This window comes from Thamnophis sirtalis, unplaced genomic scaffold, assembly GCF_051295495.1.
Source record: "Thamnophis sirtalis isolate CommonGarterSnake01/CBP01778 unplaced genomic scaffold, rThaSir2_p1.2 scaffold_6, whole genome shotgun sequence".
Taxonomy (NCBI): Eukaryota; Metazoa; Chordata; class Lepidosauria; order Squamata; family Natricidae; genus Thamnophis; species Thamnophis sirtalis.
In genome coordinates, this window is record NW_028261386.1 from 102,029,315 (window position 1) to 102,047,138 (window position 17,824).

General features: G+C 41.8%; 1 protein-coding gene and 1 pseudogene across 2 annotated transcripts; one reads left to right on the plus strand and one right to left on the minus strand.

The window, feature by feature from the left end:
- The first annotated feature begins 314 nt into the window (after positions 1-314).
- Positions 315-10,776, plus strand: LOC148045127 (amine sulfotransferase-like). Of its 2 annotated transcripts, none has more exons than XM_087718587.1 (6): positions 315-460; positions 2,863-3,086; positions 4,494-4,620; positions 7,924-8,018; positions 8,793-8,973; positions 10,496-10,776. In XM_087718587.1, the coding sequence occupies exons 1-6, from the start codon at positions 319-321 to the stop codon at positions 10,618-10,620; spliced, it is 894 nt and encodes a 297-aa protein (XP_087574713.1). In that variant the 5' UTR covers positions 315-318; the 3' UTR covers positions 10,621-10,776. The 2 variants fall into 2 exon arrangements, with proteins under 2 accessions (XP_087574713.1, XP_087574714.1); XM_087718588.1 differs by having other exon boundaries at positions 2,863-3,071.
- A 2,401-nt stretch (positions 10,777-13,177) lies between these two features.
- LOC148045128 (replication protein A 70 kDa DNA-binding subunit pseudogene) lies at positions 13,178-16,177 on the minus strand (annotated as a pseudogene).
- Between the last annotated feature and the right edge of the window lie 1,647 nt (positions 16,178-17,824).

The following is a 17,824-nucleotide window of genomic DNA, read 5'->3' on the forward strand; positions in this document are numbered from 1 at the left end:
AGATTCTATAAGACAAAGTAAGGTAAGAAAAGAATTGCAACCAGTATGTTCTTAGTACTGTAATTCAAACTTTCTCTTCCACGTAGAACTCTTAGATAGCAAGAAGAGTAGCAAATTTACTATTTCCAATGGAAACCTTCGTGGGTGAAAATTGAATTCATGAAACTAATTAAATAATTAGGTAAAATAATCTAATGATATATGTGTTTTTCTTCATGTTGCCAAGAATCATGATTTTGAAAAAAATGAATTAATTCAGCATTGACTATTAATATAGGAACTATTTTCAATTTCCCTATTCTATCAACAGGACAAACAATGGAGCCATCAGACAAGGACCTATATCTACACAAAGGGTATTATTTTATACCAGTGCTGTCCTCACCTGAAAATATAGATTCATTGGAAAGTTTTGAAATCCGAGATGATGATACATTTATAATCACATATCCTAAATCAGGTAAATTCAAAGATGTCTTTCAGGGTAGTGTAGGTTTTATATCCATTGCTTTTATTCAGTTTTTCAGTACTTGGTTGCTATATCATGCTGTAAACAGATTTTAACATTTGGCATAGAAGATAAAACACAGGTGAAATAAAGCTGCAAATCTGCATTTTGACCATTTTAAATTTTACTTTACAAAGCTGACTTTTTCTCATACAACCATCAAATATTTTAGAAGAAGCAGTTGTCTTTATACATCTCTGAAATGTTTACTATAGGAAGATTGACTAAGTTAGAACATAAAATAATAGAATTGGAAGGGATCTCAGGGGTCTTCTAGTTCACCCCCTGCTTGAGCAGGAGATCCTATACCATTTCAGAGAAGTGGCTGTCTATACTAGTTACTTCTTAAAAGCATCCAGTAATGGAGGACCACAACTTCTGAAGGCAAGCTATTCCATTGATTGGTTGCTTTCACTGTTAGGAACTTTCTCCTTAGTTCTAAGTTGCTTCTCTCCTTGATTAGTTTCTATCCATTGTTTCTTGTCTTGCCTTTGGGTGCTTTGGAAAATGGCTTGACCCCCTCATTTTTGTAGAAGTCCCTCAACTGTTGGAACAGTGCTATCATGTCACCCCTAGTCCTTTTCATTAGACTTGACATGCCCAATTCCTGCTGCTGTTCTTTGTATGTTTTAGCCTACAGACCCCTAGTCATTTTTGTTGCTCTTCTCTACACTCTTTCCAAGGTCTCAACATATTTTTTACATTGTGGTGACCAGAGCTGGATGTAGTATTCAAAGTGTGGTTTTATTAAGGTTTCGTAAAGTGCTACTAGAACTTCACTTGATCTTGATTCTATCTGTTAGTGCAGCCTAGGATCTCATTGGTATTTTGCTGTCACCATACATTGTTGACTCATATTTACATTATTGTCCACTAGGACTCCAAGATCTCTCTTATAGTTACTGGGATTAAACCAAGTTTCATGCAGTTGGTTTTTCTTGCCTAAGTGAAATATCTTACTTTTATCTATGTTAAATTTCATTTTGTTAGATAAGGGCTGATATTTAAATCTGTCAAGATCTTTTTGGACCTTGACCTTGTCTTTCGGGTTGTTGACTATTTCTGCCATCTTAATGTTGTCTGCAAATTTGATGACCTCCCATTCAATTCCCTCATCCATATCATTTATGAAGATATTGAAGAGTACTGGAACCTTTGGGTTCCACACTGGTTACTTCCCTCCATGTGGAAGTAGTTCCGTTGATGACTATATGTTGAGTACTGTTTGTCAGCCAGTTGCAAATCCAACTAGTGGTAGTGCTATCTATCCCACACTTTATTAGCTTGCCAAGAAGTAGTTTGTGATTGAATTTATCAAATGCTTTACTGAAATCTAAATATACCATGTTCACAGCATTTCGCTCATCTACTAATTTGGTCATTTTGTTGAAGAATGAAATAAGATTTATTTGGCATGATCTGTTTTCAATGAATCCATGTTGGCTTCTGGTCATAACGCTGTTTGCTTCTAGGTCCATGATGGCGAACCTATGGAGGGCAAAAAACAACCTAATGTGCAAACCGGAAGTTCCCTCCAGAGGGTGAAAAACAGCCCTCAAACCAAAAGTCGGTTCCCGAACTTCCAGGTTGCCCACAGTGCCATTTTTTGCCCTACAGCGAAATTTCTGGGTTGCTCATAGATCCGTTTTTCACCCTCCAGAGGCTTCCTGGAGGGCCTCCAGGGGAGGCTGGGTTTTTGTTTTTTTTTGCCCTCCCCAGGCTCCTAAAAAGCCTCTGGAGCCTGGGGAGGGTGCAAAACCAGTCCATTTCATGCCAAAAGTGTGGGGGGGAATGGCGGGGGTCGTGCGTACATTCATGTGGGGGTTGCGCACATAGAATATGGGTGCGGGCATGCCTGCACATGACCCCCGCTGCATCCCCCCGCTTTTGGCACATGATGGGAAAAAGGTTAGCCGTCACTGTTCTAGTGATGTTCACAGATTTGTTGCTTGATTACCTTTTCGAAGATCTTCCCAAGTATTGATGTCAGGCTGATTGGTCTGTAATTTCCTGAATCTGCTTTTCTTTTTTTCCTTTTTGGAAGATAGGGACCACACCAGCTCTTTTCCAATCCACAGGTGTTTCACCGGTGATCCAAGAACTTTGAAAGATATGCTTCAATGGTTCTGAAATTTGCCAGTTCGTTCAGTAGTGTTTTTCTTTTTGTGTGTGAAGATAGATGTGTGAAGTATGAATTAAGCAGTTCTGCTGTCTCTCTGCTCTCCATTTCTTCTTTGCCATCTTCTCCGATTAGTAGCCGGATTGCTTGACTTTTTTCTTGTTTTTTATGTATTGGACATTCTCCAAATAATAATGGCACTGGATGAATTAATTTAATTATTTCTTATTTACAGGCACAGTGTGGACTCAGAACATTGTGAGCTTGATTCTTTATGAAGGTCATCGAGATGGAACTGAAAATATTAGCCTGTTTGACAGGGCACCATGGCTAGAGTATAATATTAATCATGTAGATTTACCTAATCGCCCATCACCTCGTGTCATTTCTTCCCATCTGCCCTACTATTTGGTACCCAAAGGATTACGAAATAAAAAAGGAAAAGTAGGACATATTTTGGTAACTTGTGGAGTGGAGTGGAGACCTGTCAGTCTTCGATTTTTTTTTAGCTCTGCATCTAAATGTTTTATTGACAAATAAATGCAAATGAACAGATGTTACATTGTTCCAATGTGTTTGGTGATTTTCAGGCTGAGAAAAAATAATTCAAATAAAATGGGGAATCCAGAATCTCATGCTTGGATGAAATAAAGCCGAACTGAAGATCCATGCAGAGATATTTAATCCTTCAGGTTACTTTTTCCAAAATGACACATCCAGAACATTTTGTGTGGCTTAGTCAGTTTTTATCTTAATATATCTGGAGGATGCCAAATTGAGGATTGCTGCCTTTAGCCCTAAAATCCTTTTTACAATTGCTACTCTCAGTCACTCACGCCCTCTTGGATGGAGGACTGTAATAGCTTAATTGTGGAGCTGTTTTTTTACAACAGCCCTTGAAGTATTCAGAAACTTGAGTGGGTCCAAACGTAGCAAGATAGGCATTTGTGTGTTTTCCAGGAACTGCATACATTTTACTTCTGCTATTGAAACTACATTGGCTATATGTTTGATTCTGGATCAGATTCATATTTCCTAGTTATGACCTTTAAAGCCCTTCAGGAACTGGGAACATGTCATTTGAAGGACCTCTGTCCTCAGTTACATCTACCCATTCCATCAAGTCCAGTAGGAAAGGCATGTTTGGGGACCTGCCAGCAAGGGAGTTTTAGGCATGACCTTTTTTGCCATAGCCCCTGTCCTATTCCCTCTAAAGTGAGGCTTGTTCCAACCTTGTTGGCTTTCTGGAAGGTCCTCCAAATGGTTTTGCTAATAGCTTCGAGGTTCTACGATAAAGTATAGCCTCTAAGGTAATTGTACGAGAGTTAATTGATGTTCATACTCTCTGTATGCTTTGCTGCTATTCTGGGTTTGTTTTTGTCTTCTTTTTAAATTTAAATTTAAATTGAGATTCTTAATGGTTTTTATTTTATTTATTTAATTAATAAATGAATTAATAAATAGTTACCCCAAATCACCATGTAAGATATGCAGCTACATAAATGTGATAAATAGATTGTGTGTGAGAGAAAGAGGTGGGGGGAGGAAGAGGTGGGGGGTGGAATATATATATATATATATATATATATATATATATATATATATATATATATATATATATATATATATATATATATATATATATATATATATATATATATATATATATATATATATATATATATTCCCCATGGGAAGTTAACATATTGTGAAATAAAGTGCAAATGGAGTTCTGCTCTCCAGAAAGTCCACTAAGGTCCACCAAGCCTCAAGGTTTTTCGATCAATTCCACTTTTTCGCTGCTGCATTCACTCTAACTGGAGTCTCTGAGATCATTTTTGACTAGATACTTTCTTCTTCCTACAGATTGTTTATGTGTTCAGAAATCCAAAGGATGTTTTGGTTTCTGGCTATCATTTTCTACAAGTTCTAACCATGCTGGAAACATCAAAAGACTTTGATGTTTACTTGGAGAAGTTTTTGGCTGGCAAAGGTAATAAATTAATCACAATCAGGTTAGTTTTTGTTTTGGACAAAAGATATGAATTCAATCCACTTCCTGCAAGTGGCAAACAATCCACTCCTCCTCCATAAAATAATAATAGTTATTTTCAATCCTCATTCAATAATTTGCATAAACTGTATGCAAACAGTTTATAATGGGATGGATGAGTGGAGAAGAATGCAGGATTTCTAGAATAATTTGCCATGCAAAAATGGATGGGAGAGGGGAGAGAAGGCAGCTTATTTTTTTTTTAAAAAAATATATATTTTATTCATTTTCACATTCCATTTTACAATCACTTATATACAGGGTATTTGCTATAAGAAAATTTTTTTTAAAACAAAATAAAAAAGAAAACACAACTCATCATTCACAACCCCACCTGACACTTCCATCCTCCATACACCCCATCTACCCCCTCCAACTTTCCTTTCCTCCCTCTAACACTCCCCTCCTACTTCCCTTTCCCCTCAAACCTTCCTTCTCCCCTTACTCCCAACACACCCTCCTTACATCCCCCTTACTCCTTCCTTACTCCTCCCTCCTCTTTCCCTCTACCTCCCTCCTTGGTGTATGCCTTTATTCAAGTGTTGTTTATTATAATCTGATAAAAAATAAAATAAACCAAGGAAAAAAAATATAAAGAAAGAAAAGAGAAAAAAAGGAAAAAAACAAACAACCGTATATAAGTGCATTCTTGTTTTTATTGAGACTATGTTAACACCCACCCACCCACCCCCCATAAATCCCCATCCCTAATCCTCCCGACTTCCCAGGGCCCACCCCTGGCACTGCCTTCTATCTAAAGTATCTTATGTTCGTATGGATTAAAAATAAAAGTAATATATTAAAGGAAAGAAAAAAAAGAAAAGAAAAAGGAAAAAAAAAAAAGAACTCTTTGTGAGAAGGCAGCTTATTAAGGGAGAGTGAGAACAAATACAAGGATACATTAAAATGGAGAAAAATGGAGGGGAATAAGTTGATGGATTTAAAACCAGGGTGTATTATTATTGTTGTTGCTGTCGTTGTTGCTGTCATTGTTGCTTTTGCTGTTGCTGTTGTTATTATTATTGAAATTATGTGGTTAATCTTTGGTGAGATTCACAGCCTTTGGGGCTGTTTGGTTGCTCAACAACTCGAGTCCTAACCAAGGACCTAGGAACTGTTAAGGTAACGTCGGAGGATATAAGCTGTTCCAAGTAGGGTGTTTTTTTGTAGAATCAGAATGTTCAAGTCTGAGAAATTTAAAATTTCCAAATAGCGAGGTAGCCCTTTAGGTATTGCTCCAAGGGCTCCAATTACAATTGGAACAACATATGATTTCTTTTTCCATAGTCGCTCAACTTCAATTTGCAAGTCCCAGTACTTTGTGATCTTTTCTTCAATTCGTGCATCTCCAGGTATTGCAATATCAATGAACCATACTTTTTTCTTTTCAACTATTGTTATGTCAGGTGTGTTGTGGGCCAAGTGCCTGTCAGTCTGAATTCTGAAGAATTCTCCCACAAGATTTTGACTTTTTCAATCTCTAAAACCTTCTGAATCTGATGTTCCTAGTGGTTTTTGCTGTACTCAAAACCAAACTTTTGGCACAATTTCCAGTGAATGATCTTAGCAACGCAGTCATGGCATTGTAACTAGTCAGTTTGCAAAATTTTGCTGTGCCGAAGTGGTCGACTGTCTCGTCCTTCTCATTACAGAGTTGACATTTGCTGTTGGTGGTAACATGTTGAATTTTTGCCTTCATGCAGTTTGTGGCTAAGGCTTGTTCTTGAGCTGCCAAAATAAAGCCTTCTGTTTCTTTTTTCAGTGCTTCTCAATTACTTCTTTCTTATATTCAGCTTTTGACTTAGTTGTCTTTAAAAGGCCGCCTTTATTTACTTCCTTAATCACTAGTTCTTCACTTATCTGGATGTAGTCATTCAAGCTGTGTCTTTCTTCTTCCACAGTCTGCTTTACTTGTAGGAGTCCTTGACCACCCTTTGGACTTTAATATCTTGCAAATTCGTCGAATGTACTTGGCTGAAGTTGATTCCTTGACTTTATTATGCATTAAGTCAGAGGCCTCTAAAATCCCTCAGTACTTGTAACCTTCTTCTGGTTTTACTGCCTTTATCATTTCTTCATTCTCAAGTTCTATTCCATCAACTTCTAGGACCTTGCCTGCTTTGATTGCCATTGATGCACATTTGTCAATTCTAAACTGCATGCCGCCATCATCATCATCATTATCATCATCATCATCATCATCATCATCATCATCATCATCATCATCAACACTGTTATATTAGTCAGGAGACTGCAATGCTATTGCAGAATAATAGTTTGGCTGCCAATTTACCAGCTCTGTTGTGGGACATGCTCGCACACTTCCCAACGTGCACTACAGGAGGGCAAGCTGGCTTTACACCAGAATGAAAGATGAGTGGATCTTCTTGCAGCCTCATCCAAGGGCCCCCTCCCTTCACCATAGCCCCCTTGCAAGCGGACAACTCATGAGCCAACTCATCTCCCCACCGAAGTGGTATCTATTTATGTAGGTATCATAGAACATGCTGTCAAAGTGCCAGGAGGTCAGAAGCTGAGGCAAGTGACGGGAGCTTACCCCACCATGCAATGCTAGGACTTTTGGAGCAGAGACCATCATGAAGCCATTGAGTTACTGCATCTCATTAATCAGGGTGTGATTATGTTGGGAATAACAGACAGAATCTAAAATTAATACATATTAATATATATATATATATATATATATATATATATATATATATATATATATATATATATATATATATATATATATATATATATATATATATATATATATAAGAAAACTAAAAAAAACAAATACTCTCTAACATGAAGTCACATGGGGAGCATTTAAGGGTTGGACACAGAAGAGAGCTAATGGAATAAAGTCTGGTATTTGCAAATGTATAATTCAGAATGCCCAAAGATCCAAATAAAGAAAAGCAAAAGAAACAAAACAATATAACAGCATCTTGACAAAACTCTCCCTTTAGCAAGTGAGAGTATGCAACCACATTTGTTATGGCTCCCATTCCTTCTCTCTCCTCTCCGCATTCAGTGTTATTAGGGTGGGCTCTCAGTTGAGCTTTCATGTGTAGGTCCATCAGGTCATAAAAATAAATGGAAGAAATTCAAGCAGTCAGAATGTATCCCTGAGATGGATTGTTAGCTGAAACATTGCAGTGCCCAGCTAAACCATTAAACCAAGTGACTTTGAAGATTCCACTCATAATTATGCCAAATTCATTTCTCTCCTATCAGTGTGCTGTAGTTTATGGCTAGACCATATAGAAGGCTGGTTCAATCATAAGGATGATTTCAATATTCTCTTCCTTTCTTATGAAGAAATGAAAAAGGTAAGATGTGTCTATTTTGTGTGGTGCGACATGAAGAAAAATTAAGCACAGAAAGGTTTAGAAATGATGGGATGTATAGAATAATAAATTCCAAGAAGTAGTAGTAGAGTTGAGTGAACCACTCTTGGTTATTTCTGTGAACTCCTGGAGGACCGATGAGATATTTGAAAAAACATAAGAGCCCTCTCTTCAACAAGAAGGAGGATCCATGAAACTAGAATGTGGTCATCTTGGTATCCAAAAGATTTATTTTAAGGCATTTTTGGGAACACTTGGTGAGATGATCAAGATATGAATTTAATCAATAAAATAAAGTAAATAATGTTCTCCTCTTCGGGCTCAAAGAAGGTTGACTCAACTCAAGTGCATTTTCAAGAGAGACCAAAACATTCATTTAGTTTGGTTGGAGAACTGTCCAGCTTCAGTTGCAGCAAGATTGCTAAGAATGTAAAACTCTGTATCATAAATATATTGAGAACCAAAAATGTTTCTCAACAACTTGTCTCTTGGAAACCTTTAGCAACAATTCTATGGACGGGTTTCTGTGTTTAATGAATATTGTACATTTTTTTTTAAAGTACAAATGATTTAATATTCAAATAATTGTTTTCTGTAAGAAAAGAATTAAAGTAGGGGAAGTGAAAGACAGCATTGATATGTGAAATATGTATAAGATAGTGATAATCTTTAGAATTCCCCAGATATATCAGCCACATTTTCCATATTTTCTCTATTGTTATGGATGAACTAATATAAAGCTGTATCAAATTTCAGGATCTGAGAAGTTCTGTACTGAAAATATGCAATTTCCTAGGAAAAGAACTGACTGAAAAGGAGGTGGATGTTGTGGTGCATAAAGCTACATTTGATAACATGAAGGCAGATTCTAGAACAAACTATGCAGTCCTGGATCCTACTTTTACAGATTTTAGCAAAGGGGTCTTTCTTCGTAAAGGTAAATCCATAGAAATTTATACTCTAGGGGTATGCTTATGAATATGCCAGGATTGCCACCTTCATCAAAAGGCACTTTTTGTAGAGTGGTATCAGGGTTGGGCTTCAAAAATTTTAGCAAGCGGTTCTCTGCCAGGTTGCTGGGTGGGGGTGGGCATGGTGGCCATGGCCTAGCTGACCTCCTGCACCACAGAGGGGGTAGGCGATTTGTCCTCCCCAGGGTCTGAAGGCATTCTTCGAGCCTCCAGGAGGGCGAAAATGACCTCCTCAGGCTCAGGAGGTCTTCTGGAGGCAGGAAGTGGGCCCTTTTCTGGCCTTCCCAAACTTTTGGTAGGTCCGTTTTTCACCCTTCCCGAGCCTTCATGCATGAACTACACTTACCTGCATCGAAAACGGGCTATGTGGGAACTCCTGGGACAAGCAGGATGGGGTGGGCAGGGCCAGCCAGGAGTGGGATTTGGGGGTTCTCGGAACTGAAAAGAATCTTAGCTAGAGGTTCTCCCGAAACCCTACAAACCACCAGCAGCCCATCCCTGAGTGATATGTACATTTTCTAACAACTTCTCTTTCTGCTGTCTCTTCATGATGTTGCACTAAACTGAGGCAACCATAAGGCTTTCTTAGCTGTACCAATGTTAAATTGGTGTACTCCGTTTTATCCTGACAGGTTTTTTGCCATGGATATAATCTGACAGTTACAATCTCTGGTCTGTTGCTTGCACAGACTAATGATCCTTTAGGAATGAGATTGTTTGAATACTGGTCACTTTAGCCTGTTGGGGAGACATCTTCTTTGTTCTCTACCCTGAGCATCTCCTCCAGTCTTAGAGCTGCCTCCTTAGACCATTGGCAGGACACAGCCAATGCTAAAAAAATCCCCCATCAATTATTTTAATTAATTATGGGACCGGTTCCAACAGGATGAACTCCAGACCATTTAGAACTTCACTGGCAGACCATTGGTTCCATGACTTACCAGAACAAGATGCTTATACCAGAGAAATCACTTGACCTGTTATATTTAGAAATCTTTACCCTTCTATCAAGCCTTCACTCTGTAGTCCAACTCTAGTTAAAATAGTACGGAACCAGCTTCCTGCCCAAAAATTAGAAATACAGATTTGTATATATTGTTTGATGGACAGGGAGCTAGACATTCCACTGATAACATAGGGATATGCAATGTTCCCGATTTTTCAAACTATTACCCTCTTTCTAAGACTTCATGAAACCGATAACAGGCATGGTAATTGGAGACTAGAAACCACATCTGGAAGACTTTTGACCTTCATCCCTATAGTCCCCTCCTGAAGCTCTAAAGATATAGATATATACAATGTTTGTATGTGTGTGTGTTTGTTTGTTCATACACATACACACAAACATACATATATTCCTATACACTCACACACACATTCATTTTGGTGATAGGATGACATAAATAGCCTCTAGTTTAATTGAATACAAAATATATGTTTTGCAAACCATTAAACTGTTGACATTTTTTAACCACTGCTTTCCAGGCATTGTTGGGGACTGGAAGAACATCATGACTGTTGCCCAGAGTGAAAGGTTTGACCATGTCTTTAAGGAGAGGATGGAAAAGCTGCCTTTCAAGTTCTGCTGGGATATTCAGGAGGATCCATAAGGCTATTTCCAGCTCACTAGAGGAAAATAATGTCTGATACACACCTTCAAATATCTTAAATCAGAGATGACCTTCCAAAAATGGTCTTTATATAATTTTGTAATGTTTAATTCTCAACTTTGCAGAGATCATAGAATAAAGCAACATTAAATTCTATGCTATTATTTCATGTAATAGAAACTGCAGAAAACAGTTAATAGTGGAGATGAGGGGCTAGACGTCGGTGTGAAACAACGGACTTTCCTGGTAGCTCTGGGATCGCTGCCGAACTCAGGTCGCCTGGACAGTCCAACTGGACCTAAACTGTCCCGCAGAGATGGTAATAGGTAGAAGTATTCCTGTAGATCCCAGAGACATCCGCAAAGTCTCTGGTGATCTGGGGAAAAGCCTCTTTTGGCAGCAACTACGAGTCACCATTAGAGTGCTGGAACTGCTGACAGCTCAGAATGCAAGGGCAGGAGAGAGAAGCATGTCTTTTGGTGAGAGATTTAATTTTTTCTTAATTGGAGAGAGAACACCCTAATTTTTGAGATTTAATTTAAAATAAGGATTGAGAAGAGAGCAAGCGGAGGACTTGAGGTATGATTAATTGAAGGCTTCCGTTGTGTTTTTTTCCCCTTTTTACTATGGGAAGCTGGATTGGACTTTCACTGCAATTTACTTTTTAAAGTGGATTGGCTCTTTGCACTTTTTTCTTATTCTTTTCATTGGACTCTTTGGAAACATGGAATAAGTTTTAAAGGTTTAAAAATACTTTTTTTACTTTATTTCTTTTTGGCTTAATGAATTACGCGTTTTTTCTTTTTTTTTCTAAAAGAAAAGTAAAGGCAGAGCTTATAAAGATTGAGAGTGGGTAACAAGTTTCACTGCCACCTAGTGGATTTGAAACAATGTTTTTATTTTTACTTTGTTGCATGAATGTTTAGACCAAAGCTGTTCTCTTCAAGGTTGCTTAGCTGAGGCATGATAGGGAAAGGAACACAGTTGTATATACGGTAAATAATACTATATTAAAAGAGAAGAACTTTGTATAGAAAATGGAAAAAGAATTGGCCTTCCTTTTTAAAGAAAACAGAAAAGAAGATACATCTATGCAGAACATTTGAGATACAATGAAGGCTGTTACCAGCAGTGACGTTCAGTCAGGGGAGGCAGGGGAAGATGTCCTTTTTTTCTTCTTTCTTTAATATTTGCCATTTGGATTGAGTCTTCTCTGTTGAGTTAACGTTGCATGAATTGCAAAGGGAGAAAGATTGGGGGGGGGGGGGAATGCGAGCCTACCAAAGCTTCCAACAAATAGGTGGATTAGTCAGTGGGCAATCATCCCTCTAAGGTGCGCACAAGAAAACACCGTGCACCAGTTTCCAACTGCCACACAGTGTTTTTTAATGTGTTAAAATGATTTAAAATATTCCCACTCCCTCCCTCCTCTCTCTGCATCGAACTCTCTCCTGAAGTCAAGGAAGACTCTGCCCAGAGACTGATGATGCTGCAGAAGGGAGAATTCTCATTGGTCCTCTGGGGCTTCGTTGGTTGTAGCCTGCATTTCTCTGCATATCCAGTGTTTCTCAGGCATTGTGTCGACTTCTCCCTTCGCTTTGTGGAGACAGGGAAGCAGCATGGAATTGGACTGCCTGAGCCAAAGTAGTCAACGGGATCTTGATATTTGATTTTTGAGCAGTAACAATCCATTCCATTCTTTCCTTTCCCTTTCTGTCCTTCTTCTATCTTCCTTTCCTTTTCCCTTTCTTTCTCTTCTCCTTTCTCTTTTCCTTTCCTTTCTCCTTTTCTTTCTCCTTTCCTTTCTCCTTCTTCTTCCCCTCACTTCTTCATCCTTTCCTTTCTTCTTTGCCATTTCCTTTCCTTTTTCCTTTCCTTCTTTTCTATTTCCTTTCCTTTTTCCTTTCCCTTTCCCTTTCCTTTCTCCTTTTTTCCCCTTATTTCCTTTCCCTTCTTTTTTCTTTTCCCTTCCCCTCTTCTTCATCCTTTCCTTTCTTCTTTGCCATTTCCTTTCCTTTTTCCTTTCCTTTCTCTTTTCCTTTCCTTTTTCTTCTTTCTCATTTCCTTTCCTTTCCCTCCCCCTTCCTTCCCATCCTTCCTTCCTTCCTGGGGGTCTGAGAGAGAGGGAGTGGACCCTTTTTCTCCTTGCCCCCCTCCCCAACATCTGCTCTGATGGCAAATGTGCTTTTTTGTGTGCTACAGTATGTGTAAAGAATGCTGATATGAGACCTTAAACATAACCCTTTAACTGCTGCCTGGATAAGATAATTCGTAGGATTTTAATGTTTGTAAATCTGATTGTGATGACATCAGTGCCTCACCAGCCATAAACCTCACTGCACGTCACTGGTTACCAGAGATTTGATAATAGATTATACAAGAAAGAGAAATATAAAGAAAAGACAAACCTTCAAAGGTTTAGAAAATGACTATAAGATGCTTGAAAAAGAGCTACAGAAATTCCCACAAAAGAAATATATTAAAATAGAAATGGACACAAATAAGCACAAAGTGGACCTTCTGGAAAAGGAGGAATTGGCACAAAAAATTAGAGGTGCTAAACAGAACTACTTAAGAAATCCTCATCATTGAATGTGTCCAGCTTGACTCGGATCTAGAATTCGTAGGAGGTAAAGTTAGCGTTCTGGCCTCATCAAAAGTGTACTTGTTCTTCTCCTTCAACTACCCCAGGTAAGCCGTGTTCTGCCAGAGGATGGCCTCCGCAGACTCCTGGAAGCAGGTCAGCACTGGTTGTCTGGAAGTCCACAATGTTTGCCAACAGGATCATGTGGTACTTGAAGTTGTGGAACTTCTGGTCACACTTCTCACAGTGGTAGAGGCTGTTCTGCTTGTCAATCACCTTCTTGTTGCAGTCCTGATACATGCAGTTCTCCTTGCGCAGGTACACTACTGTGTCCACGCAGCTGAAGTAGTCAGCCTTATCTCCTTGGCCCAGGTTCTCTGCCTTGGCCTCACTCAGGGTCTTCCAGTTGGAGCTGCTCCCGGCTGCCAACCCCCCCTGCCCCAAAGAGATGGAGACAGACTCCTGGTGCTTCCCTTTCGAATCAAACCAGCTCCGCAGCTTGAAGGACTGTGGGCAGTCGGGGTTCACCAGGAGGGTGCTGGAGGAAACCAAGGAGAGACTCCGCCACCCAAAGTCTAAGACTCGGACCCTCTGGATGGCCACCACCAACTGCTGGGAGTCATCAAACTTTTCCACATCCATGCCCCAGAGAGTGACGGTCATGGTCTTGTCTGACATGTTCACCAGATGCAGCTCCCTCTTGCAGACCTCCCGGATGGAAGACTTGATGGTGACCTTCTGAGGTCCAGGAGGGAGGATCTTACTGGTGCTCCCCAAGTCCCTGATGGCCACGAAGTAGAACTGCACTGAGGGCAGATGCTCGGTGTCCTCGCAGGGAATGATGGAGGTCTCGTTGGAGAAGGCGATCTCATACTCATGAAGGTGTATTGCTTGTTGGCCATCTTCAGGTTGCCCTTGGAGTAGTAGACATTATTCAACTCCAGGAGAGGGAAAAACTTGTCCACTTGGTCATTAAAGGCCATCTTTCGGATCTCACTGCTCTCGTCCACCATCTCTATGGAGAAGAGCTTCCCTTCGCTACGGGTGTTGCTCCAGGTGTGGTTCTGACCCTTCTGGGTCACCCAGGCACAAATGGTCCACTTGGACTGGTAAGGGTTCAGGCTGGCAATGGGCACCACTTTGTCATTAGAGCCCCCCGAAGTACTCAGGAGGGCAGTGCTCCCTGCATTCCCCAGCAGTTTAGAAGGGCCAGGGTACTTTGTCGAAGACCCTGCATCCAGAGCACCACTCTGGAACCCTGCTGGCTTGCCCTGGAAAGGGCTGGTTGCTGGTCCAGTGGCCACTAGCTACCTCCCTGATTGCCCCACTCCTTCGGCGCTAGATTCCCAATCTTGGCAGGGACTGCATGACCCGGCCACAGAACCTCCATTTTCATCAGGACCACCACTCACCCTCCATCCCTCAGAGTGTTCACAATGAAGCGGTTAATCTGGCAAATGGCATTGGTGATCAAGCTCTGGTCATCCACCAGAGGGTTCAGCTGGGTGACCAGCCTGAAAGAGGAAAGGGTGTTGACACCATCACTCATCAGCATCTGGTAGTGAGGGGGCCGTTCCCAGTGGAGATGGGGTGGATGTTGATGAGCTGCAGCACTGGACTCCTCCTCTTCTCCACCAGCTCCGCCTACAGCAGCATGGCCAAGATGGAGCCCTCACTCAGCCTCCCAGCTGCCACGATCCTGCCTCCTCCTCTTCTCGCATGCACTCAGCCAGGCCCCGCCCCCATGATGTCCTTATTCTAAAGTGCTTAAGCAAAATTACTGGTCAAATGCTCTGGCTTTCCTGCCTTCTCCTTTCAGAACATCATGAGCAGGTCAAGACAGTGTTGAAGAATAGATCTTGCGGAAGTGGAGAAATTACAGGTTAACCCTAACTCTTTCATTATCTGTCCTGAGCAACAAAATGAGATAAAAATATTTGCGTGAACGTACCTGTTTTGCTGAACAGCTGTTTGTGGGCTTGCAGGTGCAATGAGTGGGGCATGGGTGCTTTCCTGATTTACTACAATTTATTTGTCAACTCTCCAGGGTTTTTTTTCCCCAGGCATCTTTGGAGCAGGATCTGGCACTCTTTCAAAACTCTGCTCACCCACAAGTATAATGAGGGAATAAAGTTCAGGGGTGTTGAAAGACTCAGACTCTTTCAAAACCCCTCACTAAGGAAGTACAGGACTACAGCATCAGCTGTCCATCATGCTCTGCTATTCCTGCCTACAGAAGTTTAAAAAATGCTTAGTGATGAAGGAAAGGGGAGAGCTGTTCCTGCACCAGTCTAAAGCAGATGCTGATTTCCCTTAGAAAATGGAATATGCTTTCATAGGGGTGAAAGGGACCTTAAAGGAAGTTTTGTCCAATTCCCCACACAAGGCAAGAGACCTTATATAATCCTGGTCAAATGGCCATTCGGTGTATTTTTGAAAATTTCCAATGAGGGAACACCTACAACTCCAGGAGGCAACCTATTCCACTGATTAATTGTTCTAACAATTAATCAGTGGAATATTTCTCCTTATTTCAGAGGAAAATTTCTCCTTATTTCTAAGTTGGATCTCTCTTTAGCAAACCTTCCATCCATTACTTCTTGTCCTACTCTCTGGAGATAAATCAGTCTCCTCTTCTCTGTGACAGGCATCCTAGAACCTGCCTGCTAGCAAAGGACCTTCCCGAAGTTGCTTTTCTGAGCAACGGGGAGACAGAAGGGACAAAATACCGGCTGGCCAGGATGGGTATACAGAGCCGGGGGCGGGACAAACTTACTTCCAGGTCCGGTGACTAACCGGTTTGCGAGAACTGGAGGGGACTGGCAGCAACCCACCCCTGAGGAGGAAGTAGGGTAGCCTGACATTCAGGTCTCCATGACAGGCTGTTCTTTAAAAAGAGATGTTAATGTCAAAGCCTTACATAGAATTAATAATCAAACACAACACAAGCAATACCTTTGATGGCTGGGGCATCACCTATACATATCTATACATACATACATATCTATAAATACCTATACATATCTATACATACATACATATCTATACATACCTATACATATCTATACCTATACATACCTATACATATGTTGGACCTCAAGGGTCAAGTGGGTCTGCTGCTAACGTACCTGCCTCCCAACAGCGTTGCAGCAGCCCTCCCCTCGCTCCTCGAGTCAGTAGCCGAGCTGGCAATTGAGTTCCCCAGGCTTATGGTCCTGGGGGATTTCAATTTGCCTTCGCTCGGTGAACACTCTGATGGGGCGCAGGAGTTCATGGCTTCCATGACAGCCATGGGCTTGACCCAAGTAATTCGGGGCCCAACCCACTCTGCGGGTCGACCTCGTATTTCTCTTGGAGCAGTGGACTTGTGATCTTGGTCTGAGGGGTAACGAGATCATACCCCTGTCATGGTCAGACCACTGCCTACTGAGGCTTGACTTCCGGAGACCAAACACCCACTGTAGGGTGGAGGAACCGACCAGGTGGTTCCGCCCCAGGCGACTGATGGACCCTGCGAGGTTCCAGACGAAACTTGGGGTTATTCCTGATACTCTCGCCCACAGTCCGGTGGAGATTCTGGTTGCTGCCTGGCACTCAGCAGCATCAGAGTCCCTTGACCGGATTGCGCCACTACGGCCACTCCGAGGTGGCAGATCCCGGAGGCCTCCTTGGTTCACCGAGGAGCTCCGGGAGAGGAAGCGCCGGAGGAGACGCCTAGCTTCAGCGGTCCTTGGAGGAAACCAGCTACCTAGACCCATTCCAGTCTGGCTTCAGACCTGGTTACAGCACAGAAACTGCTTTGGTCGCATTGACCGATGATCTCTGGAGAGCCAGGGATGGAGGCCACGCCTCCATCTTAGTTCTCCTTGACCTCTCGGCGGCTTTCGATACCATCGACCATGGTATCCTTCTGCGACGACTGCGGGAGGTGGGAGTGGGTGGCACTGTTTTGCAGTGGTTCTCCTCCTACCTCTCGGACAGGTCGCAGTCGGTGTTGGTCGGGGGGCAGAGATCGACCCCTAGGCCCCTAACATATGGGGTGCTGCAGGGGTCGGTCCTGTCCCCCCTACTATTTAACATCTACATGAAACCGCTGGGCGAGATCATTCGGAGGCATGGGATAAGATATCACCAATACGCGGACAATACGCAGTTGTATCTGTCCGCCCCATGCCAACTCAATGAAGCGGTGGACGTGATGAACCGGGGTCTGGAAGCCGTTAGAGACTGGATGAGGGCTAACAAGCTTGTACTCAACCCGGAAAAGACCGAGTGGCTGTTGTGTTTTCCTCCCAATAATTTGGCCAGTGTTCCATCACTCAGGCTGGGGGGTCAAATATTACACCCCTCAGACAGGTTTCGCAACTTGGGAGTCCTTCTGGATCCACAGCTGACTTTTGATTACCACCTGTCGGCTGTGACCAGGGGGGCATTTGCCCAGGTTCGCCTGGTGCACCAGTTGCGACCCTACCTGAACCGGGAGGCTCTCACAACAGTCACTCGGGCCCTTGTGACCTCTAGGCTGGAATACTGCAATGTGCTCTACATGGGGCTGCCCTTGAAGAGCATCTGGTGACTTCAGCTAGTCCAGAATGCAGCCTCGCGAGTGATTGTGGGTGC

Coding starts and splice junctions, on each gene's coding strand:
- LOC148045127 (XM_087718587.1), top strand. CDS start 319: ATGGAGCCATCAGACAAGGACCTATATCTACACAAAGGGTATTATTTT. Junction 4,621..7,923: donor GAAGTTTTTGGCTGGCAAAG/GTAATAAATTAA, acceptor CTCTCCTATCAG/TGTGCTGTAGTTTATGGCTA. Junction 8,019..8,792: donor CTTATGAAGAAATGAAAAAG/GTAAGATGTGTC, acceptor ATCAAATTTCAG/GATCTGAGAAGTTCTGTACT.